At 38.9% G+C, this 24,679-nt stretch overlaps 1 protein-coding gene across 1 annotated transcript in view; it reads right to left on the bottom strand.

The window, feature by feature from the left end:
- The window catches only part of TMEFF1 (transmembrane protein with EGF like and two follistatin like domains 1), a 111,923-nt gene that overhangs the window by 29,823 nt on the left and 57,421 nt on the right, over nt 1-24,679 (bottom strand). The window contains exons 2-4 of the mRNA XM_062500418.1: nt 14,877-14,986; nt 10,792-10,921; nt 5,047-5,073 (exon numbers count right to left, since the gene is read on the bottom strand). Coding sequence (XP_062356402.1) covers nt 5,047-5,073; nt 10,792-10,921; nt 14,877-14,986 — 267 coding nt within the window. The remainder of the gene's footprint in view (nt 1-5,046; nt 5,074-10,791; nt 10,922-14,876; nt 14,987-24,679) is intronic.

Here is a 24,679-nt window from a genome sequence, read left to right as displayed (position 1 = left end):
TGGAGCTAAAGTGATACTCAGTGACAAGTCACATGATGGAATTCACACTTAAATCTTTTTAAGTCACACACCATTATAAGAATAGCTAAAAGACGCGATGCTACCTCCTATCCAGGGTGCTAATCACCATCAAGTTTCTGCAAGTCATATTAAAATACATTAAAACAAATCAGTGGCACTATTACAAATTAAAATAGAAAATATTAGAGGCTCTAAATTGTGTGTGTTTATTCCACCCTGACTGTGTGACAATTACTGGATAAGTGTTGTCCCCAGTGAGAGGAAGGAACAGATGGCAGCCTGCTAAAAAGCACATACTGTATATCAATTTATTAATTACTAAATGCAATCTGCTAGACGTTCATCACAAGATACTTCAGCTATTAAATTTCAGGGGGATTAGAAATTCAAAACAAATTATTTTAATAATAATTAAGTTAGCTATATGTATTGCAAGCATGTTATTTCCTTAGCTTAAAAGCCTGAAATGATTGGGTGCCATCTGTCTAACTACCATTACAACTTTTTTAATATCAAAAAGGCATTTTGCTCAGGTACACAGACAAACACTGAACAAAATTAATTAAAAATTAATATTATGGGCATAGTAAGACACTTAGAAATCTCACCCTTGTTGGTTGATTACTGAAGCAGAGAACCTGCCTCTTTTAGGACAGTAGTTTTTTTCTGAGAGGCTGTCTTGAAAAGCCTTTACCATTTCTTACCTCTTTCATGCTGTATGTAACAAATGCTGATGGTTTCCAACACATTTTGCAAAGGCCTTACTATATCACAAAGTCAACACCATAGCTGCAAGCTGGCAATCTACCTTTTTATGTGAATGTGATGTCCTCAGAATAATTTTTCATGCCCCAATCTACAAGTTGTGGAAGTACATCCAGCAGGTCAAATAGTGTTGCAATTTACTACTGTTGACAGAGATGAACACAAGTCTGAGCCAGTACCTTCTCCTTCTCCAGTTCTGCCTCCAAGTCTAACAGAATATTGATTATGTAAAGGGCCTAATTTTATGACTGTATTCTTTCAGAACAAGGAAATTGCAGAATGATTCATATGAGAATACTGAGAGAAACCCACACCTTAGATACAAATTTAAAGGATCCCACCATCTTCAGACATGACCCTGGCTAGCCAGCTCTTTAAAGCCTGAGTCTCTGCTCTCTTGACATTGTCTTCTGTAGGGGTGAAACTTAATGATAAAATATGGAGATTTTTGAAATTTCTCTCATTTCTGAATTGACAATCATATATACTCTTCTTAGAAGTGGCACAGGATACCCATTGCCACAAGTGACCAACTGGTTGGTTTCATAACTATAATTTTTATTATGTTAATTGAAGTTTCAGACTTCTGAAATTAGAAAAATGGGTCATTTTATTACAACTCAATGCTAAGAGAGTATAGAAAATGGAAATAACTCACTCAGAATGTCAGAGGGCAACTGGACAATCGTGTCATCCTTAAAAATTATATTACTTCATCTCATTCAGGCATACTGAAATAATTCTCCCATTCTTCATTCTTTCCCTAAAACCTAGTACGTCTTTGTAGCAGTAAAGATAATTTGTGGAGAACCTCAACCAGGAGTTCCATGACCTCTAGGTGATTTTTCTTGGAGCACGTAATAACTGCTAAGGCAAGACATTGTCTGAAACAATCTGAAGAAGAGGACTTTTGTGGATTTTTCTTTTTTTTTCTAAATCTACTTTTCTTTTTTTTTTTTAACACAGAAATGAATGCATTAACATCACACAGTTTGGGAGTAGGAGGAAGAATCTGCATGAAGTCAATTTCAGAATCATTAATGAGATTGTTCTGCAATGAAATGCAGAAAATGAAAAAGAACAGTGTGAATCAGTAGCACAAATCTTAGCTAAACATGAGGCCAACAGCTAATTTCAGCAGTGGAGGCTGTCTGAGGCAGAGCTATAGAAACTGAAGAGCACAACTCAGATGCTTTCCCAGTACTTTCTTTCAAAGTTAAAAATCCACCAGCGAAAAGTGCATCTGCACAGCACTTGCAATGCCTCCTGAATGCACACAAGCAGCTGTGCTCATCCATTCCATGTGTGCAAGCATCACTGGTGCATACCCAATCACACTAATTGCATGTTTGAGAAACATAGCAAACATTGATTCTGTGATTATTATCTGGAAATGCACATCCTAGGTAGAAAACACAAGTCTCTAAGTATGTTTGCTTGCTTGCTGGTTCTCTCTCACTTATCTTGTATTTTTTGACTTCCACTGAAGCTCCCTCGTGCTTCCAAGCAGCAGCTGTACCCAACCCATTGGGCACAGAGGCTCCCCAGGGAATTAGGTTCCTATTTGAGCACCCTTATCCAAGTGTATGAGATTAAACACTCTGGCACGGGTGATTATTTTATTTCAGTATATTCTGATTTTCTCCAAAAGAAAATGGGGAAGGCTGGGCCTGGACACAGTTCTGCAGCAGACAGTCCCATAGATGACATAACCAGAGAGGCAGAACTGTGGAGGGCACCATGGTGCACCTCTACCTTGCAGGTCACCCTCTGCCCGGGTTCCTATCCTTTCTTCTTGTCTGGATTCCAAACAATGCATTTACATTCTCAATAGGTCCAACACTCTTCCAGAAGTCTGGTTTTGCTTCTAAATTCCCTTAACTTCTAGTAAGACTTCTCAGGTTTTAATGTTTTCACGTAGCACTTTTACAGCTACTTGAATAATGAAAAAACTCCACCAAATTCCAGTTACAAAAATATCCTTGAATTTTCAGCTAGAGCAGAATTCAATAACCAAAGCAGCAGTGGATTCCATTCTTTGAAGGAGTACTTTCAGACACAGAAAATGACTAAACATGCTGAAGACTAAGCAACTGTCCCACAAAAGTATTGCCCAACACCCAGTTTAGCGAGGAAGGTGGAGGGGGACAGGAATAATTCAGTGTCTCACAAATAACCTAGATGCATTAAAAAAAGGAAGAAGAGCCAAGCAGGGTTTTCAATGTCTCATTTTCCTTTTCCTTAACCTAAAATTAAGAACTAAACCCAACACTTTTCATACTGAACAGAAGGAACATTTCAGTTGGCCCAAAGGCACTCAGAAGAAACCCCAATAAGTGAAGGCTTAATGTCACAAAACTGCTGGAAGACAGAGTGGGAACATTGTTCCTTCTTAATTCAATACCCAGGCAGTGCAGAAACTCATCTGGGGGCAAGGGAACCAGATTCAATTATTTCTGCCTGAAGTGAACTGAATCTCCATATTCTACCTCCCAAGACAATGCACCAACTACTTCTGCAAGGTATCAAGGGACCACCAAACCTCCTAAGCCGGTGGCATTCTATTTTGCATAAATAATTCAAATACACTGGCACGCTGAGCCCCAGCTAACAAAGTCTTTCCACATCACCAATCCTTCCTCCCCAACTCTTTGTCTGAGGTTCAATGAACATTTCAAGTGAGAACAAAGAGAACAGATACGACAAAGGGAAACCCGTGTGGGTCTCTCTTGCCCCCACAGGTGGATTTGGGTTCAGCCTCCTGCCCCAAATCCAGGAATGAGTATATTTGAACATGGACCTTTCACCTCTTCAGTGAGCAGCCAACAAAACATAGAATGTTCTGGCCTATGTTTTTCCAAACTACTTGTCAAGTTACCCAAAGATTCCTGACATCTATCAAATGGTTGCCAATCTCTTCCAGATCAACGCAGTAACATTTACAAGGGACTTGAACCGGATTTTTTGTATGCAGTTAGAAAATACTGAAAAAAAAACCCTAACACAACTAATCTCAATGGCATTCAAACTTTTCTAAAACTGTTCTAAAAATAAAAATGAAATTACTGTCATCTATCTCCTTCAAGAACTGCATAGCAGTACCAAGGCCAGAAAGGCTGGCTTACAGGGACCAGTCACAGTGGAATAACAGGCTGGCTAACAAAGGGATAAGGAGAAGCAAACAGAGCTGGGGAAACTGTGTGAAGCATCAGAAAAGTCAGCTGTAGAAATAAGAAGAGTAAGTGTTTGAGCAGGAAATTATTCCTTCAGACACTGCCCCAAAAGAAAACAGAGGTGATAATGGCCCTGTGTTAGCAGCAGCCCAGGAATTTACTGACAGCAGCTTATTGAAGGAAAGGGAGATGTTCCCCTTCACCTCCATAGAAGGAAAAAAGTGAGCTAGCTAGCTGGTTTTTGAAAAGTTAACTGTTACATTTACTTACACAGCGATGCCATAGATGGTTTTCCACAAAAACCACATTTTCATGTAGCTATACAAGATTTACAGTACTTCACAACTCAGTCCCATCAGTATGAAATGCAGCACCTTCTTAATACTACCAAAGCCTAAAAGTAAAACAGTTTTTCTGTGTTTGTATACATCTTTATCTCATATTTTTCATTCTATATGTATTCTTTTTAGTAGAATCAAAGAAAGAATTAAGACAATTTTTTATTTAATCCTTGGAAGAAGATTAAGATGTGTTGAAAGATAGAAACACTTCTACTACCCCCAGCTGTGCTACATGCCCTCTTAAAATATACAGCTTTGAACAAAAATATACTTTAGTAAAATACTTCATATAAATAGATATCATAATGCAATAGTTCTCTATTTTAGGCAACAAGCTTGACCGAGCATAAGGTAACAACTAGATGTTTTAGACACTAAGGAAATATGTGCAAGTTAAAAAATGGTAAGAAATTTATTGTGCATGGTCATTTTCCTTGAGAAAAATACAGGTGAAATAGGGACCTAAATATTGCACTACATTGCTGGTAACAAATGAAAAATTATACAAGTCAAATCTGAAAAAGAAATATTGGCGAAATGCACACTACAGTTTTTTCCTCCACCAGTACTGTTCTGAAATGGTCCAATAACACTGCAACCTTAAAGCTTATTTTAAGTACCATAATTTTCCCTCAATTCATGTGATATACAGTAGCCATGTGTGTATATATATATGCATTTAAAACTGGCATACATTAGTTTAAAAGAAAGACCAAAACCAAAGATAAGTGGAGTTTGTTACTCACCTCCTTCACCTGACCCAGAGCCATTATCTGAAAAAGAAACAGAGGGGGAGAGGAAAAAAAAAAAGAGAAAGCAAATGAAAATATTGCTCCGGGAGCAGCTGTTTGATCAGGAACTTGTCACTGTAAAACATTACACAGATGTTACTTTTCATGAGCCAGCTGTAAAAACAAACATCCCACATAAGGTCTGGCATCCTTTAATGTGGTTTGTCCATACTCACCGTGCCCTAGTCTCTCTCTTCCCTGTCAAGATGTTACTCAAGGAACAGCACTACTCAATACTGAAACTAAATATCTTTCTTAGCCTGTTCTCAGTTGTTAGAGATTAAAATTTGTTAAACCCAAAAGAGATGAAGAGTAAAAATCTGATTTTTGGAAAGTTTATTTTTCCTTACCCTCTGGCCCTGGGACTGGTATTTCAAGGAGAACTTCAACAGATAAATCACCTGACTGCAGAAGTACCTCCAGAAGACAATAGTCCCCCAAGTAAACTCGATTTAAGTCATCTAATGACAAAATAGCTTCTCTCAGTTGAGTCAATCTCTTTGTATAAAGATGTTCTAATGGCATTGTTATATCATTGACATTTGACTGACTGGATTAGCATCAGATGAGTGACAGCTTTCAAGTGGATCCCATTTGCAATAGCAGTTCAAGTGTCAGGAGGACTTGAGCTTTTTCAACACCCCCGGGCAACTAACTCTACTTCAGAGCACGATGGATCTGTTTAGAGATTTTGCATGTGCTTCCTGCTGGGCAGCACTCTGCACAGGCTTCAGCTAGTACAGCAGTAAAAACAAACCCTTAAACACATGAACTGAGTCACAAAACTTCCTGTCTTTCTTGCTCAAAGGAGGAGGAGAGGACAGAATGGAATGGCAACTACTGTCAGTGAATTGTTTCCCATTAGATTAGCTTCTCTGGAGGCTGAGGAGAGGAGTGGAGCATGCATTCTGCTCATCCCACACCTCTCTTTTCATGCCTGCTTTGGTGATGGAGAAGGCAGATGAATTTATTTGCTAAAAACTGAAAGAAGAAGGAGGCCAGACAGAGAGAGGAGTGGGAATCTTACTTCCATACATGAGGTTGTTCATATCAGAGGAAAAAACAAACCCTCTGTTTGCTCAGCCCCCTCCCCTGCTTTTCTTTAAGGAATTTCTAAGAATAATTCCCTCTAGTGCGTGGATGAAAGTGTGAAATTCCACATTACTGGGTCAATTCACACATTAAAAATAATCTCCTGTCATGTGGAGTATCAGGAATAGAGGTTTGTTTTCCCTTTGCCTTAATTTTCCTTTTTTTTCTCTCCTATACCACTATTTGGTATCTAACACACCAAGTTTATAACGTTCCAGAAATTAATGCAAAAACCGGAAGGTTCCTTTTTCCATTGATAGTGACCCACTTTACTGATAAAGCAGGCAACCCCATATAAAATGTAATTGTTGAGTCACTGAGAAATATGCCTTATGATGTAGTACTGCTTGTGGAAATGTGAAGGAGCATAATTTACTTGAGCTAATATATAGGATTATTTTTGGAGGCAAAATCATGTCATAAGCTGTTTTGGGGGAGAGAAAGCTGACACACAAATTCAGCATGTTCAGCATGTAATGCATATGAAAAAACAAAGGGCAAAATGTCTCAAAGACACTTGATTTTTTCTGTTTTTATTTCCAGCTCTCACTCTGACTGCTTTCCCCTGAGATGAGAAAGGCTGCTCAGCCCCAGTGTGAGGGGCTTTGGCTAAATCCTGTGTGCGTGGGGCAGGGCAGGTACCAAACATGGAAAGCATCTTGTAAATCATGGAGCTGATGCTCATGATGCTCATGATCGTGGGTATGATGCTCATACCCCTCCCTAAATATCACTGGCCTGATACACATGAAGTCCACTTGGCAGGACAGCACAGCAGCAGGATAGATTAATTTTTACTTGTCTGGACTTTCAGTTATCAAAAATGATTAAAAAAGAAAAAGTGTCATCCTCTATAACACTGTATCATTTTCAACTTTTCCCTGGGAGCTATGCTAGGACTCTTGTCTCCTGGGTAACCATGCTAAACTAAACTGGTGTTCCTCCTTTTTTTTTTTTTTTCCTTTTCCTAAGCCTTGGCTATATTTTCCCAGGCAGCTGCTGGTTAAAAGAGTAGCTTTCTTTTCCATCTTACTTGGACAAGCAGCCCTGCTCTTTTCAGGCCCTTAATGAATTCAGGGTTTTCAAAAGTTACCAAGAAGGATGCTCAAAGAAGTGAAGATGCTGGGCACAAACAGCATTCCCCCAGCCATTGGTGTGTAATTAGAGGAGGAATGATTGACCTCTATCTCTACTTAAGCCATCCTTTTCCAAATAAGTTGCTTTTCCTTCAAGGTGTTCCAGACCAGGCTGGATGGAGCTCAGAGCAACCTGTGGCAGATATCTCTACCCAGGGCCATGAGGTGAGAACTGGATTATCTTTAAAGTCCCTTCCAAATGAAACCATTCCATGATTCTATAAAAATATGCTAATACACAAATATACAGGCTTTTGCTGTGAGCTGCTTTTATCCATAAGGAATTTCTGGATAAAATACACAAAGAAGGACTTGGATCAGACACAGCATCTGAATGCTGTAAGCACTCAGCTACAGTCAGAATCTCCTTTTTTGTTCTTTCTGAATAGGAGCCATTTCTGTACTGTGGGTCTGCTTTGGTGCATAGGCAGAATAAACTCCCCAAAACCAAAAACGATTGCAGCCTCTCTCATTCAGGAGGGATGGCTTTTAGGGCAAAGCAGCATGAAAATTGAAACCATCTCTTCCCCATCTGAGGCAAACTGCGAAGTACAAACAGTCCACCGAGAAATTTTAAGCAAGTGGACCCTTCCATAAACCAGTCCTGAGAGAATAATTCCTGTGGGTTTTTTTCTAGTTCTGCAAATAGCTTTACTCTCCTTTTTTTTTTTTCTTTTCTCTTTTTTTTTTTTTTTGACTTATAAATCCCAACAGAAAGCAATAGACTGATGGACTGTGACTTCCAAATGTATAAGAAACTGTGAAATGTATATGAAATATACATATAATGTATATCCAAATGTACAAGAAACATTGAGAAACTGCAAGTATAATCAAGTACTACATTATTGTGTGGTTACATTTTCATGTGCATATAACAAATCTGGCAGCAGTCAAAATCACTATTAAACTCTGTATATGCAGACCCAAAATTTCAGCCATACATTCTATTTCCTTTCTCTAAACAACCATTTTTAACATCAAAACTTGCATTTTGTTTATTTCTAAACCACCTATAACTGACTTTTTTTAAAAACTTTGCCTATTTTAGAATCTTGAATCTCTGACAGCCTTCCAACAAAGGAAATAAATAAATATGCTGCAAATCACCTATGTCTTTAAAATTTTAATCAAAATATTACCTGCCAAGAAACAGAATAATGATTTAGTGACTAAATCAGTGTAGCCTGTTCTAGTGCCATAGGTACACAAGGCATCAATCCTTAGCAAATGGGAAGTTTTTTATTCCTGTATGAGATTCAGATGTCTGATATACTTTTAATATTAAACAGTTGTTCCAACACTAAGGAGGAATTTCACACTATTGTCTTGGGTGCGTTCCACCAGGATGAAGCTTTGCTTTGAAAATACAAAACTCTGATAGGAAACCAGTGAATCTGTACTTGTCTCCCAATGATGCCCTAGAACAAAGCATTTTAATAGCAGATTCAAAGGCAACCAGTGAAAATTAATGGGAGTCTACAAAACATCTTTTAATTTGAGCATCTGATTGTCCATTATATGTGTAACAGATCAAGAGCACAAATATGTCACCGTGCTGGCAGGACATAGGGAGGTTCTGAATGATGGCTTTTATCATCCAATATTTTCATGCCACCCAAAGCACATCAGACACTCAGGGAGCAGCAGGTACCATTTCAGTGGAGTTCTGCCAAGGCACTTAAAGTTGCAACAGTGTAAGTGCAGTATGCAGCCTGAATCAGAACCTCTGTTTCACGAATGTGTTTTTCAGTGCTTTCTGGAGTGTTGTGTTTCAGCATGTTTCTTGATCTGTTACACTAAGTGCTAAAAATTATGCTGCATTTCCTGGGTTTCATGTAGGACTTAAAGAAAAAGAGAGGAAGGCTGAATAAAAAAATTCCTGTACCAGCTGAATTATGGAGTAATTAGCTACCAGCAACATGAGGCTGCGAAGAATCGATTTTTAATTTTGAAATTTCTTTTTCTTAGTAGAGTAGTATGCATATATAAACAAACACTTTTTGTTCCTGAAACATTATCCTATATATATATTTTTTTTTAGTGATAGAAAGAAACTTTCATGCTGTGTGTCCATTTCTTAAAACAATTTGGGCATGAAATTAAAAAATAATATTTACTTATACATCCTTAGTTCAAACCTTCATGTTTCTTGGGTGTGTTATAGTAATATGTGAGTCCTCCAAAACTAGATTTTTTTCCTATTTCTGCAGCATCTGGAGATAATTTAAAGGTGGGAGAGACAGCAAATTGGGAAAAACAGCAGATTTAGTCATCTGCCTGAGGGATGCTGGAATTATGCTTCTGTGCTGGAAACAAAACATGGGCATCCTTCAGTATTAGGACCAACAACACAGATTGTTTTGGACCCTAGTAAACATGAGCCAGACCTCGGGATAGGTCTGTGCTGTAATCAAAGGCCTTAGAGCAGCTGGTGTGAAACACAGTGCATTTAAATGAGGTACCTGGGACTGGCAGCAGTGAGGACTTGGACTAGGTACCCTGCACGGGCATTTGCCCAAATTTCCAGATAAGTTTCTGCAGCTACCAGTGAGCTCCAGGCCTGATAACTCTGTCATTGCAATTAACCAACATAAAGTTAGTAAGGAGTGTGCATCTGACCCACAGTCAAACTTTTAGCAGCCATAAACATGTAATCTTGTTTAGATTAATCTGAGCAACCATTCTGTATCCAAAAATGAGGGATGTCCCATAACTTAATAATTTGTATGTATTATTTATAGACCAAAAATTGCAGTTGTTGACACTCCTGAATCATTTAATTTCATTCTGAGAAAGCCAGCCATGTGTCTGGTCTCACTATCTTTGAATCTACCCAGAGGTTCAGAACACATGTGATGGTTAAAACTTCTGTGTCTAAGAGCATGTTGTAATATTCAAGATAGTGAAAACCTGTCCCATGTATTTGAAATGTGGAAAATCTATGCTTTAAGTGTGTGGAAAGACAAAAAAGCAAGTTCATTAGAAATGTGAGGTGGAATGATTTTGTAAGTTATGTATATCTTCAATGTAATGACTCAAAGTCAATGGATACAGGCAGAGTGGCAGTCAGGATGATCAGTGTCACTTGCTGGATGCCACACTAATTCTGTATATCCAAAAAACAGAAGTCCTAAAGAAATGACTAATTTGGATTCTGCTCCAAATTTGTTGAAAGCCTTTTGATGGATATCAAGGCTCCTCTATGAGCACCACAGAAGCATTCATAATCTATTTTCTCAGATAAAATATTTCACCTTGTAATGTTTATTTATTATTCTGTTAGCATATCAGAAGATTTATCAGATTTCTTGTCTAGCAAAAGATTCCATTCCTAAAGAGGACTTGGGCTTTACACATTATTTCATTCTATGAAAAGCACAAAATTTTTAATTGTTGGAATTAAGGGCAAAACTACAGCGCTAACCATAAAACATCATTCATTAGTGACACAAAGTGATGTTTTACATACCAGAATAACAAGGTCCTCTAGATACCATTGTTATCTCTTTCTGGTGCTTGCAAGCAGCTCTCCTGAGGAAGCATTCATTTTGGTAAGTGTCTCCATTTGATCCACAAACTGGAATATAGTTTGTGTGACACTGGAAAAGAAATTATAAAATAACCCAGTCATACAGAAATCAAGTGATTAATCTCAGCTGTATATTAATATCCAGGAAGAGAGTTGTGTTATTAACAGCATCTTATAACCATTTTTGCTAAAGAACAATTTGAAATATATTAGTTTTTCAGTATCACTAAATGTATTCCTCTTGGATCACCAAAATAATAGTCTAACTCCACGTGGACTGAACATAGGAATTCAGTAGGAAAGATTAAAAGCACAAAATAACTATGGTGGGACTTTGTACTGGCTAGAGGGAATACATCAGGCAACTAGAAGTATTTGAAGGATAAACACTGAGGAAGGAGAAAACTTCTTCAAGATAATACAAGAAAGTATGACTAGGCACAGGGGGATGAAACTGTGCGAAGGAGAATTTAAGGAGAGCAGCAGTTAAGGGGAGATTGGACAACCATTTTGGTCAGAACAGTCTTACAAAGGAGTTGGAAAACAATCGCCTTTCTCATTAAATTCAAAAGCGTCATGAGCCTTTTACTTGGTCAACAACTATAATAAACACTTTTCTATCACTACACTGAAAAATTTAAATCTTAAATTTAGTAGAATTTGATACAAATAAAAAGGAAGGAAGAAAAGAAAACATCATTCAGAATTGCTTTTGCAGAAGCTATCTGCATTTTGATGTTTTCTTGTATTCTAGCAGAAATGTATTTTAGACCCTTGTACACAAAATGTGCATTAAATGCTGGGATCACCGATCTGCCTAACATCCGAGAGTGCTGCACGACTTCCTGCTGAACAGGACATCCAAATCCTGCTTCACAGCATGGAGAAGGAGATATTGCCCTGTTTGGGGGGTACACTGGGAGCTGTAATGTCAGACACCTTTTGCATCTTCAACACCACAATGTAAAAAAGAATCCAACCAAACACAAAAACCAAGAAGCAATGATGAAATACCGAGTAACTACTAAATTTATTAACCACACAAAAGATGGCTTATGATTAAACAGAAATAGTTCAACCCAAGAGAGTGTATGCAGAAATAACATTAATTAAGCTAAAATTACTTAAAAATACTGGTTTCTTCTTCGAATTCCAAATGAGAGTCTCTCCCACAACAGTTTCTTTGTGCTTTAATATACATAAAGCTCCAAATAGTGAAATCTTAAAATATAATTTTGAAGGGTATTGCCCTTCAATCGTTTGTCATCCTGCCATAGATGACCAACTGAGAATGATCAAAGCAGGTACAGACAGAAATAAATCATCCTGCTAGCTCTGATGATAATTTCTAACAGTTTTATAATACTTTCTAGTAGTGAGTAGCTCTCAGACATTCAACCACAGCCATTAGTCCTGTCATATGCCATACCAAACAGTTATTTCCAGAGAGTAATTAACAGGCAACTCCTGAGGGGGACAGTGTTTTCCTATAGGCAATTCTCTGTTCAATAGGTAATTCTGAAATCTCTTTAAGTCTCTGTGTGATGTTTTAAATTTGCAGGTTCTGTGCTGAGGTTAGAAAATGAAAATTTTCTGAAAGGGATTCCTTTTTTACAGTTTGGTAAGCCTTTAGTGATTTGGTACAGTACAGCCCAAAGTTCTCCTGCAAGCTCCCTTTAGGAGTAAAATTGTTTTCTTTTGAGGAAGAATGGCCAAAAGGGAGAGCATCTCTTCATGCACAGGATCTGCTTGGCACAGTGTGCTTTGGGAAAATCCATCCAAGCTCCATTCACTGCTGTGTGATTTCAGTTTCCAACATCTGAATGTGTTGTAAGATTTGCTCACTGTCACTTTGTTCCTTTTCCTACTCTCTCCTATTAAAGCAGTTATCTTATTAAACTTATTGTTGTAAGTCTTTCTTACTGAGATTGGAAAAGAGACCCATGATGTCTCTTTCTCTCTCCTCACCCCTCCTCACTCCATTTTACCTCCTCCACTGGTTCATAACACACTTGCTTGTTTATCAGTTTTTCCATTCAGGTTTGTAAAACCCATCCAAAATACAGAAAAAGATCTTTTAGCCTGCAGAGCTCTTGCTACTGTGACATTATAGCTGTTTCAAACAACATTGAAATATGTCATACATTTTCCCTAATCTGAAGAAAGTCTGTGCCAGTCTCGGCCTTAGTTCAGGGATGGCTATAATTAGTTGTGCCCCTCTGCTCCCAAAAATATCCCTTTGTCATGCAGACCTCATTGCAGTGTACAGCTTCCTTGTGGGGGGAAGAGGAGGGGCAGGCAGTGATTTCTTCTCTGTGGTCACCAGTGACAGGACCCAAGGGAATGGCCTGCAGAAGGGAGTCTGGGGAGATTTAGGTTGGGTATTAGAAAGAGGTTCTTCCCCCAGAAGGCGTTTGGGGCACTGGAACAGGCTCCCCAGGGAAGTGATCACAGCACCAGCCTGGCAGAGCTCGAGAAGCATTTGGACAGTGCTCTTGGACACATGGGGTGACTCCTGGGCTGCCCTGTGCAGGGTCAGGAGCTGGACTCAATGACCCTTGTGGGTGCATTTCAACTCAGCATATTCATGGATTCCGTGATTTCCCCTCCAGCAGGAACATCTCACCTGGCCACAAACTGGATCCCATATCAATTTAATTTTGCAACTTTCTTGTTAGGGTACATTTTTCTAAAAATTGTAGTTTTAACAACATAAAAAATACCTTGCTGGATAGGACCAATGGCACAGTTATTCAGCACTATGATGAATGGGAAACACACTTCTGGAAGAACAGGCTGATATTCCCACACCTTCCTTTCAGTGCTGCTTCAGCTCAACCACTATACACAAATGTGGCTATATTCCTTTCAAAACCTTGCAACATCAGGAAAAAATTAGGTAGCTCTCAGACAGTCTTGTATGTGAAGGACCTAACAGTTTGGGCTGGGTGTTTGTTTCCTGGAAATTTTGGTGCTGCTAGTTGCAGCAAATTGAGTTTGAGAGCTAGTTGCAGCTCAATTAAGTATGAGAGTTACAGGAATGTTTTCAACCTTCTATGTCTGAAAAACACAGTATCTTCTCCTCACCCATAGACTCCTTTCCTAAGAGTATAGGACAAATTTTTCAAGAAGTGCAAGTAAACATGCAAGTAGTTTTAAAACAACGTTCTTTTAAAAATGCACTCTTCAAAACAAAGTAACACTTCGTCACATGGACTGGTTCCTTTTTTATGTCTTCAAGATCTGGTTATTAGGAAGTCACAAAATTTACCACCTACAGAAAATAAATGAAACCTTTATTTATCCTAGGGTTGTATTTACTTTCCTTTTTTTTAATCATTACTGAGCTTTGATTTTACTATTTTGCATAAATGAATGTTACAGACAAACTGAGACAGATGAAAAAGCCTCTTCTCATAAGAATTTTTTCTCTCTTTAAAAGTCAGTTAAAACAATGTCCCCAGCACAGGTGAACAAAGCCAGCTCTGAAACACTGGAATCTTAAACCAATGTATGACCATATACACACACCATTGCTATTCTGGTTCCCCTTGATTTATTATTTATTGGAAGCAGAACACACGATTATTTTTAAAACACTGAAAGACAGCCTACTCCAGGGTTTGCTGATAACACTGCCAGCTCTTCCAGTTTTACCATGAGTCTTGTAGATAATATTTGATACATTTGTCCTGGCTATAAACTTCAAAACTAAAGAACTGCTGTATTGCTTTTTCTCTAAAAGAGTTGGTGGCAGAAGGGGTGAAGAATTGCCATGATAGTTATAAAAAGTGTAAACTAAAGACTCAAAAACCAACCAAATATTGAACATGCTATTTACTTATTTTTAAAACTTAAGACGATTTAAAAAAAAAAAAAAAAATTACTTTTTTTTCTTTTTTTTTTCTTTTTTTTTCTGTTTCCCTGTTGCTGAGTGGACTTTTTGAAGCAGCATCTCTACAAATATTTCAATGCACCTGAAAGATTTGCTAGAAATGGCAAACAGAAAGTTGAGCAGCCCTTACCTGGAACTGACATGCACATTTCAAGCCATCTCCCTCTTCCTTGCACACTCCTCCATATTTACATGACGATTCATCACACACTCTTACATCAGACTCCCTTACATTTAACTCTGCAGAAAAATAGAAAAATGAGACAGAAATTTTAAGATGAGTTGTTTTGAGGGCTGCCTTGTCCTTAAACCCTCTGAGCACCCCTGCTGCCTTACTCCCATACAGGAATTAAAGGAAAAATGCCAGAGCTGTTCCCCAGGCTGCCCTGTATGGGCTCAGCTCTGCCTCTGGCCTCCTTCCCATGGGCAGGTCCTGCACCCCAGGGGCAGCTTTGCCTGGTTGGGAGAGTGATTGTGGCTAAATGCTGATTCACCACATAAACAGATACAGAGAAAGCATATATTTATGCTACCCAAATTCTCTTCCATGTTTCCCCTGATACGGATGCCACAGTATAAAACCCTTCTCCACAGAAATTTTTTCTAGTAAGAGTCAGGAGCTTTGCACAGGTTATAGCTCGTGTTTCTCACCAACTACGTCTTTTTGCTTTACTCTCCACAGAGATCCTGAGGAAGTAGAAAAGCTGAACCATCAGAATTTCTCTGCCTGGTTTTTCAGTCTCTGCCATGGCCAGATTGTTATCCTTCAGAGGAAAAACAAACCCAACTGTGTTTAAACTATTATAATTTGCTTGCACTGTAGGAGCCAGAGTAACGAAACAGAGATCTGTGTCTTAGCTCCTGTAAAAAAACATGGAGCACAAGTGGCAGCTCCTGTCACCATAAGCTTGCAGCACAGGCCCAGCCAACAAAAGGGAAACCAAGGGCTTTACACATCAACTGCATAGACACTAGCTCCAGCACAAAGGTCACAACTAGCTTCAAGCTCTTTTTGGACATCACAATCCAAGGCTAGTTTTAAAAGATAATAAATATGTTCTTTTGAAATAAGTATTTGATTTGAACTATATATAGGAAAGAAAGCAAAAGAAAGCACAAGTGAGGTGATGTAAGTAATCAGTGTCCACCTAAATGTGACCTCATCAGGCTGTGTGGGAACAGTGATGGTACTATTGATTCCAATGAAAAGGTGAAAATAACACCAAGGGCTCAGGAAAAATCCCCTGACACTGTTAAGTGTGAAGTGAAATCAGAGGATATCATTCTAAGAGGTCTGTGCTGCAGTTCAAATCAGAAACCTTCAGAAATCTAGAGGAAGTAAGATCCACTAAAGAGATTAATTCACAGCAGTGTGATCTAAAATAATGTCTGTGACTTTTAATAAGCAAGCCCTATCCAGAAAACCGGCTTAAAGAAAGAACTGAACATCAGCCATTCAGAAATGGGGAAAGGTAGGTCAAAAGCAGAAGAAAATAATCCTCACTGCCACTTAGAGTCTTAAATAGGCAGTCAGCCTCCTCCTCACAGCAGTATCAGCACTTTGGTGTGACAGTGATAGACACCCTGGAAAACTGCTCCTATGTGTTTATGTAACTTTATACACCCACACATATAGTTTAAATAAATAAATTATAATTACTGTAATAAATTTTATTACTTTTGCCATATGCTTCTATATTTAACACAGCATAATTATGCATGTTTTCATGGTACTGAAGTTACAGGATTACAGCTCAATGGAAAGTCCAGTTATAGACCACATATTTTTTTTGTCAACCATGAGAAAAAACTGAGAAACATATTGATTCTTTTCCCTCTGTATGTCCATCGCTCCCAAAGGCATAAATGAGGAGGCCAGTGTCTGTAACAATGGGCAGATAGGTATCCTGGTTGCCATCACAACCCTGTGCCTGTGTTCTCTAATGTTATTCTTAATGTCGCCGTTTATCAAGCGTGACTGCTGCGTTGTAAGGACCAAGCTAATGTGACACAGAACATCACAGCTTTTCAATTTAATGTGTTCATAGCTTGCTCCTGAAGGAAATGTGCTTTTCTTTCTCTTCGTGAAAATCTGTTCCACGAAGGTGAACAAACTATCAAAATTAATTAAGGGGAAATGATTGTCATATCTGAAAGAAGGGTCCACCTTTAGGTGATACCTTGACAATATGCAATTCTAAAAGATACGTTTGAGAAAATGCAATTCAAAAAAGGAATAGCCATACAGTCAAACTAGAGCATGCACTGCTTTCAAAATACTTTGTTCATCAGGTCAGGAAAATAATGAGATGTTGGTTACCCCTGCTCAGTTCTCAGCTGAGCACACTGGACTCAGTGCTTTGCAACATCCTGACCCGTGCTCCCAACCAGCAGAAGAAATCCCTCAGCATCTGCAGCTCCTGCTAGAATTTTTGGGAGTCTACACAATGTCCAACTGCCTAAGCAGTGTACTGCAGACTTTTCCTCAATATTGGCGTTCCCCCAGTGTGAAGAGGGCACACAAACATCCACAGTGGTGGGCAAAGGGCCTCACTTTTTTGCAGAGAGAAAACACGTGGTGGGGTCAGAAAGAGAGGCCAGATAGCAGTTCAGCAACAAGGCTGAACTCAACATGTACTTCTTCGTAGCTTAGCTATTGCTCTGCCTGCCAAAGCCAGAGAGAAAGATTTCAGAACAAAACTATAAGAAAGGATATGAAGATGGGGATGTAGAATTAGCCCCACCCCAAGAATAACTTTTGGGGGTTTTTTTGATTCCACAGGAGGAATTAAGAGGACAGAAAGCACATTGCACTTTAAATTGTTATTTCATTTTAGGCATGGACTGTTTTTCTTTCCACATAAATGATAAATACTGATTATAAGCTTTGTGGCATTAAATGAACACTGAGCAGGAAAGGTCATGCAGAGAGACCAGGAGACAACATGATTTTCCAAAGTTGTACAAAATACAAGATATCCTGGTGATTGGCACTTAAACATGACAGATGAACTTTATTCTGTGACAGGATGTCACCTAATTGCTTATTCCATTCAGTGGCAAATTCTGGCAGCAGAGAAATCAGGCTTCCAACATGTGCATGATTACATCTGATGAAATCACAAGTACTGGGAAGTGTGGTGACTATAATTATTTCTGCACCCACAACATTCCATTCAAAAATGAATACATGTGGATGGGTGGATGGCTGTTTATAGAGTGATGAGAGGAGGAACTGTAGATGTCTTGCATGTCTGAAATGTGCTCTCTTTTCAGTGAATTCCCCATAAACAGAGAATTAAGTCTGAGTTTCTGCAATTATTTCCAGAAGAATGGAATCATCATCTTAAGAACAGATCCATGAGAGGAGCAAAAATATGTAGCAAATGGTTTAGGGTAATTTCTTGCGTGTTTCTTTAATGCCTATTGTAACTCATTTCCTTGACTTTCAGCAGGTATAAATAAGAGAAAGCCTCAGTGCGATTCATTATGCACAGTGAGAACATGCTAGGTAGTAATCCATCAACTCCCAAGAGAAAATATAATTAGCGCAATTAAATCAGGCTTCCAAATTTATGATAAAATTAATCTCCAAAGACCTGAAATGAGGCATTAAAAATGATTTGCTAGTATATGTTCAGCCAATACACTCCCTGGTTATGTGAGGCCTGACTGGTACAGAGCAGCTTGCAAAGACCCACAGTAAGGTCTTCTGGGTATGTTTTTCTTTTCCTCTGTTGAAAAGAGTTCACTTTGTGAAAATTTGTTACATCACTAAAAATGAGGAAAGCTTTCTCCATTTTGACTCCTTTCAGAGAATGTGAAGTACAGCTCGATACAAGTAGCTGTAGATTGGCTTTTTGCCTGTGACCTCAAAATTCATTGCTCTGAGGCTCTTGTTATAAGGTAAATTACATGTGTCAAAATGCTGAACCCGAAGATGAAATCAAATTTGTAACTTTAAGTACATCAAATATGTTGTTTCCATCTGGATAGCTCAAGAATAAAGTAAAATCTAAGATGGGCAAATCTGTTTGCTTTGCTTTTTCATAACTCATGTTTCTCCTGGGGTTGGCAATAGTGCATAGTAATGATGAATGGATATAAAGAACCAAAAAATGCCTTTCCCACATGAAAGTGAGCATGTGAATATTGCAGCTGTGCCTGAGAAAAAAACTCTCTCTCCCTGCCTGCCTATCTGTTTGCTCTTTCTATGGGTAAGATTCCAAGCAGTAGAGGTGTCAGGACCCCTTGTTACCTTTTGGTCTTGACCTATGGGTTTGTGAAAAAAGGAGAAGCAATTTCCACCATTTTCATTAGAGAGAAAAGGCAAGGTTTTTCTGTCCTCCAGTTTGTTCTTTGTGAAGCCAAGCTTTAAATTAGGATGTACGACCTCTCTTGGAGGTCACAGATAGACACATACACACGGACAGACCTGGGAGAGTTCATAAAAAGTCTGTACATCTTAATGGAACCCCCAAAGTTGTAAGGACACTTGAGTTGAGTCAACACTGGCTTGGAAAAGGGCTCAGGAGAAATTAAGTTGTGTAAGGATATGTTAGAGTACACAAGGTCTACTGGAGATAGTGATGTCATGACTGAATGAGCTCTCAGGACCACAAAACAGAGTCAAAGAAGGCAAAATCTGATGAACAGAAAACCTATAATGTGCTCAGTTTTGGGAGACAATCTTATGACTCTGGATTGTCTTGGGCAAATCACTGGCTTTCTTTTTGGCTTCGCCAAATTATTAATAATTATTTATTATTTATATTTCATTTCTATAATTTATTATTTAATTATTTATAATTAATATTAATGCGGGGAAAAAACACCCAACAAAATCTTTCCCTTATAAAGGGAATTATAAAGCTGAGATGCTCACATGACAAGTGCGGTAACAACCTTGACCATAAATCAAACTCTTGAATAAACCTTTACCTGCCACTCACAGCCTTTGCCATACAACAAAGATGATACTCAGAGCCAGGCCTCTGATCCCATGCTTCCCAAGGACAGTCTGCCCACTTCAGCCAGGTGAGTTTGAGAGGCCGGACCTCTCAACGATTATCCAGGGAAGTATTTTGGATGTCCCTGGAATACCTCTGCTCACCTCCTGCTGCCAGCTCAGAACAAAACTGCACAATTCTTCTGTAAATCCTACTGATCCCTTGCAGACATACGAGCATCCCATCTGGTAGTGGCTTCAGTCACTTCAGATCTCCATCACCAACAGTTTCTCTGACATTGGTTCAGACACTTAGCTCACATGCACACATCTATACATAAACATTTAGATATAGATGTCTTAATCTACAAGCTCTGCTCCCTCCCACAGCTTTTCAAAGTACATCCAGATTAGCCATTCCTGCAGGAAGTCATGCAAGTGCTTACAGAGTTGTTTCCCCCAGGCTTGGAACAGAAAACATAATTGTGGGAACTTCCTAATACCTAGAAAAGGAAAATATATTAGGAAAAACACCTTAAAAATACCTAAGCCTCCCCTGAGACAGTTTCATGCCTTTCCATCAGGTCCCTTAAATGTTCATGAGAGAGAAGAGATCAGTGCCTGCCCCTCTGCTTCCCTTTGAGAAGCTGCAGACCACGAGGAGGTCTCTCCTCTGTCTCCTCTTCCCCAAGCTGAACAGACCAAGTGACCTCAGCCACTCCTTGTGTGGCTTTCTATCTAGCTGACCTCTCCCATCCCTGCTGCCCTCCTTGGGACATTGCTGGCTTTAGCACTGCACTGCAAAGGAGAAAGTGGCTCTTCTTGCTTCCTCAGTTAGAGAACAAAACAATACTGAAACACTGGAACCATGAGCTTCCCAAGCAAGTGTGCATCGTTGGCACAACCTGAGGTTACTGTTTATTCGGTAACTAATAAACAACCCCTGCATTATGTTTTCCAGAGCATTTTATTATCCTTATGTTTCAGCAGTTGTGGATTATGTAAATGACAATAATTTGCGTTGTAGAGTTTATGTTTGCTGATTTTCTTCTCAGAAACTGTTATAGGTTATGGGTGAAGAAAAAGAGAGCAGACAAGCCCTTCAGACAAAACTAGCAATTAGTTGTCCAAATAAATACTTTCTTGTGTCAAACAAGGCAAGGCAAGACAGAATAGGTCATACTATCTTGTTCAAATGAAAAATTATGTTTTTTGGAAAAGAGACAATAAAACAAACTATTGGGAAACAATTCAGGGAGAAGAAGGATGCCCTTCAGATATCCATATCCCCTTTGAAGATGGCTGTTGCCACTGATTTGAGGTGACAGTTCAGCAAAAAAGATTAAAAGAAATTAAGAATGTGGAGAGTGGAAAGTGAAGAACAACAAAAGGAATTTTTAAATAAGCACAATCCGAGAAGAAAGAGAGAAAAATGAAAATGTAATACAAGAAAATATAAAACAAAACTAAGCTTTAAATACTTAATAATTTAAATAATTAAGCCAGTTAAAAGTCATTTAAATGTCCTTTTCATGACATGATATGGTATAATTTTATTTCAGACTTGAATTAAAAGAAAACAATTCATTGGGAATTATATGAAAAAGATTGAAAAAGAAAAAAAAATTATTAAAACTAATTTACCCTAAAAAAACATAGACAGCTGTAATCTAACAGCATGCAAATGCTCCCACATTTTTTTTTAATTGGTCAATTGATGGATGCCTTGTGTGGCTGATGGCAAATCTGTTATTTTGAAAACAATCTTAGGCAGTATTAAAGGATAGCAAAACCTGTTTTGCTGTGTCTCAGTGCAATATTTAAAGCTCAATTGTGCAGAAAGAAAAAATAAAGCCATGCTTTGGCTCTTGAAAATGCTATCTGAGTGAATAAAGCTTGAAATATTTCCCTAAAACTACTTTTACAAGACTGCATTAGGTTTTGATTGCTTAAGTGCTGTCCAATTTATCTAGGATGATTATACTTTTACATTTCAAATCGCCATAGTCTCCTTTTTGAACAGAGGAAAACTGAATGCATACATGCTGCTGAAGCAATTAGTATTCTTATACACAATAGGAAACCAGAGCAATTTTTAACAACTAGCACTCACACAGCAGGGTAACAAGACTGGCTTTGAACCTGAGAGTCTCCCACACTGCAATATTCACACTGCTAATGTGCCTGAGACTAACTCTATTCAGTGTGAAAAAAGTAAGGAAAAGTGCCATAGCGACGAATGTTTGCATGACAGCTCCATCAAAATATTGGGTGCAGCCAGCGGTACATTTCTGTTTCCATCAAGGGAAAAAAAAGCACTTGCAGAGAAAGTTAAGGCGCTTCTTTCTTATATTAAAAGCTTTGACAGTATTTCAGAAATTCTATATAATCTGTAGGTGAATATGTAATCAAATGGTACAAATCGACAAGTGTGCAGTTGGTTGGAGACAGGGATAGATGTGGTGGGTACCTAGAATTATTTCCTCTCTCATAAACACTTTTGTATCAAGGTCAGGCAGTATAGCAATCTGGCTTCAGAACCCGAGTCTGATGTGCTTCTCTGTCAGCAGCTATCCAGGACACTGACTTCAAAACTTGCTTACAAAGCAGAATATGTCTCACTACAAAAAATTATTGACTATGATTATGCAAGCCCATTATAAAAAATAAGCATGTCATTGCATATTTTTACATAAAATTACAATAAAGTATTCGAAAAGGAGCACGCTTGTATAGCATATTTACAGCAAGATTGATTAAAACACATATTATCAATCTTCAGTCTCTAAGGAAACTAAGGCTGTGCAAGAGCTGCAACTTTCCAGACAGGTTGGTTTGTTCCTATAACTTTCATACTCACTGGGCAGTTTCAGGCAAGTCTGACTGCAGGAGAGGCCTGGGACAGTGATCTTCCTAGATACTAATGGAAGATTAGTGGCTGCTTGGAGAAAGGGGGTCAAATGTATAGTGTCTCAACTGGCCAGTTGGAGGAATTCAGGACATGTACTGGTTTCAGCTAGGGTAGAGTTAAATTTCTTCTCAGTAGCTGATACAGTGTTGTTTTGGATTCAGAATGAGAATGGTGTTGATAATACACTGATGTTTTGGGTTTTCGTCATATTATTCCCAAGCTGAGGAAATTTTTTCCTTGTCTCATACCCTGTCAGTGAGGAGGTGCACAAGAGAAACAGTGAGGGATCACAGCTGTGACAGGTGACCCAAAGCGACCAAAGGGATATTCCACACCATAGAACACCATGCCCAGTATAAAACATGGGGGGAGTTACCTGGAAGGGCGGCTGATCTGGGTTCGGGAAGGGAGGTCTGGCATCAGTCAGTGGGTAATGAGCAATTGCATTGTGCATCACTCGTTTTTTCCCTTTTTATTTTCATTGTTATTTACCATTATTACTGTATTTCACTTTAATTTCAAGTATTAAACTGTTCTTATCTCAACATACAAGTTTTACTTTGATTCTCCTCTACACTCCACCAGGGTTTGGGAGGAAATTGAGAGGGGATTAAGGAGTGGCTGCATGGTGCTTAATCTGGAGCTGGGATTAAAACCATGACACTGGGACAAGGCTCATGAACAAGAACACAAACATGTGATGTGCTTCTTTTCAGAAACACATGCAAATAAGTGGCTCTTATTGAGTCTTTTCTACTCATGGCACTGTCATGGTCCTTGCCATACTGAGACTCGGAAATTTAGACTTGGATCATGTAAACACATGGACTTCCAGGGTACTGGAAAACTTGTGCTGCTGAATGTTAATGCCTATACAAATGGATTTATTCTGGTAGGTTTACTTTAAAAACAGTGCTCTTACACTTCGCCAGCCTTTGACAACTAATGGCACTCCTAGGAAATTTTTCATTTGGGTAAATTATGCTGTTAAGCCTTGACAGTTGTGCAGCATGTGCAATTACAGTCAGTGGGGAAAATGTTATTTGTCCTTGTTCCCTTAATGTTCTCTTGCTTTCTTGCTCTGTCTCTCAGTTTGCAGAGTAGATGGTCAAATACCCAAAACATTTGCAAGCAATTTGCTAAGGGTCTTCTGTCTCTCCTCTCCCCTGCCCCCCAAGTTGGAGATTTTCTCTGGCTTTCCAGCATCATTGCCCATACAAAAAAGAACACATCCAACAAGCATAGTGCTCCCATGGAAGCTATGGCTTTGGCTAATGAATCCTTGTCCTGAAGAAATCTCTCTATGCCAATTACAAACCAAGGTGAACTGTTCCGTCCTGTTCAAGAAGTAAATCTGACTTCTACTTCCCTAAGCCTGTAGAGGAGTGGTAAGGTGTTCAGACACTGAAACAACAGAGCCCTCATTTATACTCCCGAAGAACCTGAAGCCAAGTAAAATAGTGGTAAAAATGGACGCTAAAACACTAATAGCCTTCCATAAACATTGCAGGAAATTTCTTCTTTGATCTGCAGGTGACATGTAACTCAAGTTGATTTCTAAATTGGAAAGCAATATTGGGCAAATTCTGATCCCATTCCTTGCACAAAAACTCAAAGGCATAGAGTCCAGGGACCAGCTTGCCTGATTAAGAGCCAGAAGAGAGGTGTCATGTTCTATTAGGTCTCCAGAATTACAATATTTGCATACAGGTGGGGGATGGATGGCTGATGGCTCTCCTTGGCCGTGGTGCTAATTCCTGAGCTCCTTCTGATTTCTACTCCTCACTTTCATTTTTTTTCTACGGCAGAAGAGGAGCAAGTTCTGGTGTGAGCAGTGCTCTGATGCCAAGAAGATGTAGCCTTTCTATAACCACGTCAGTCATCTGATCACAGCCTGCAGAGCTTGGGGATGCAGTCAGAGAAAGGAGCCTTCGTCTCTGTGAGCAATAGAAAGGGAAGTGTTTAAAGGGCCTGATTGCCAGGGGTTTTTGTCATTGTTGAAACAAGGGCTGAAGTCAGCAGAAACCTGATCACATCAGAAGTATGTCCATTTGCCACAAAGCCCATATATTTT

Source organism: Cinclus cinclus, chromosome 1 (assembly GCF_963662255.1).
Source record: "Cinclus cinclus chromosome 1, bCinCin1.1, whole genome shotgun sequence".
NCBI classification, from domain to species: domain Eukaryota; kingdom Metazoa; phylum Chordata; class Aves; order Passeriformes; family Cinclidae; genus Cinclus; species Cinclus cinclus.
The sequence above is the reverse complement of the archived record's forward strand: the minus strand, read 5'-3'. Positions and strand labels throughout refer to the sequence as shown.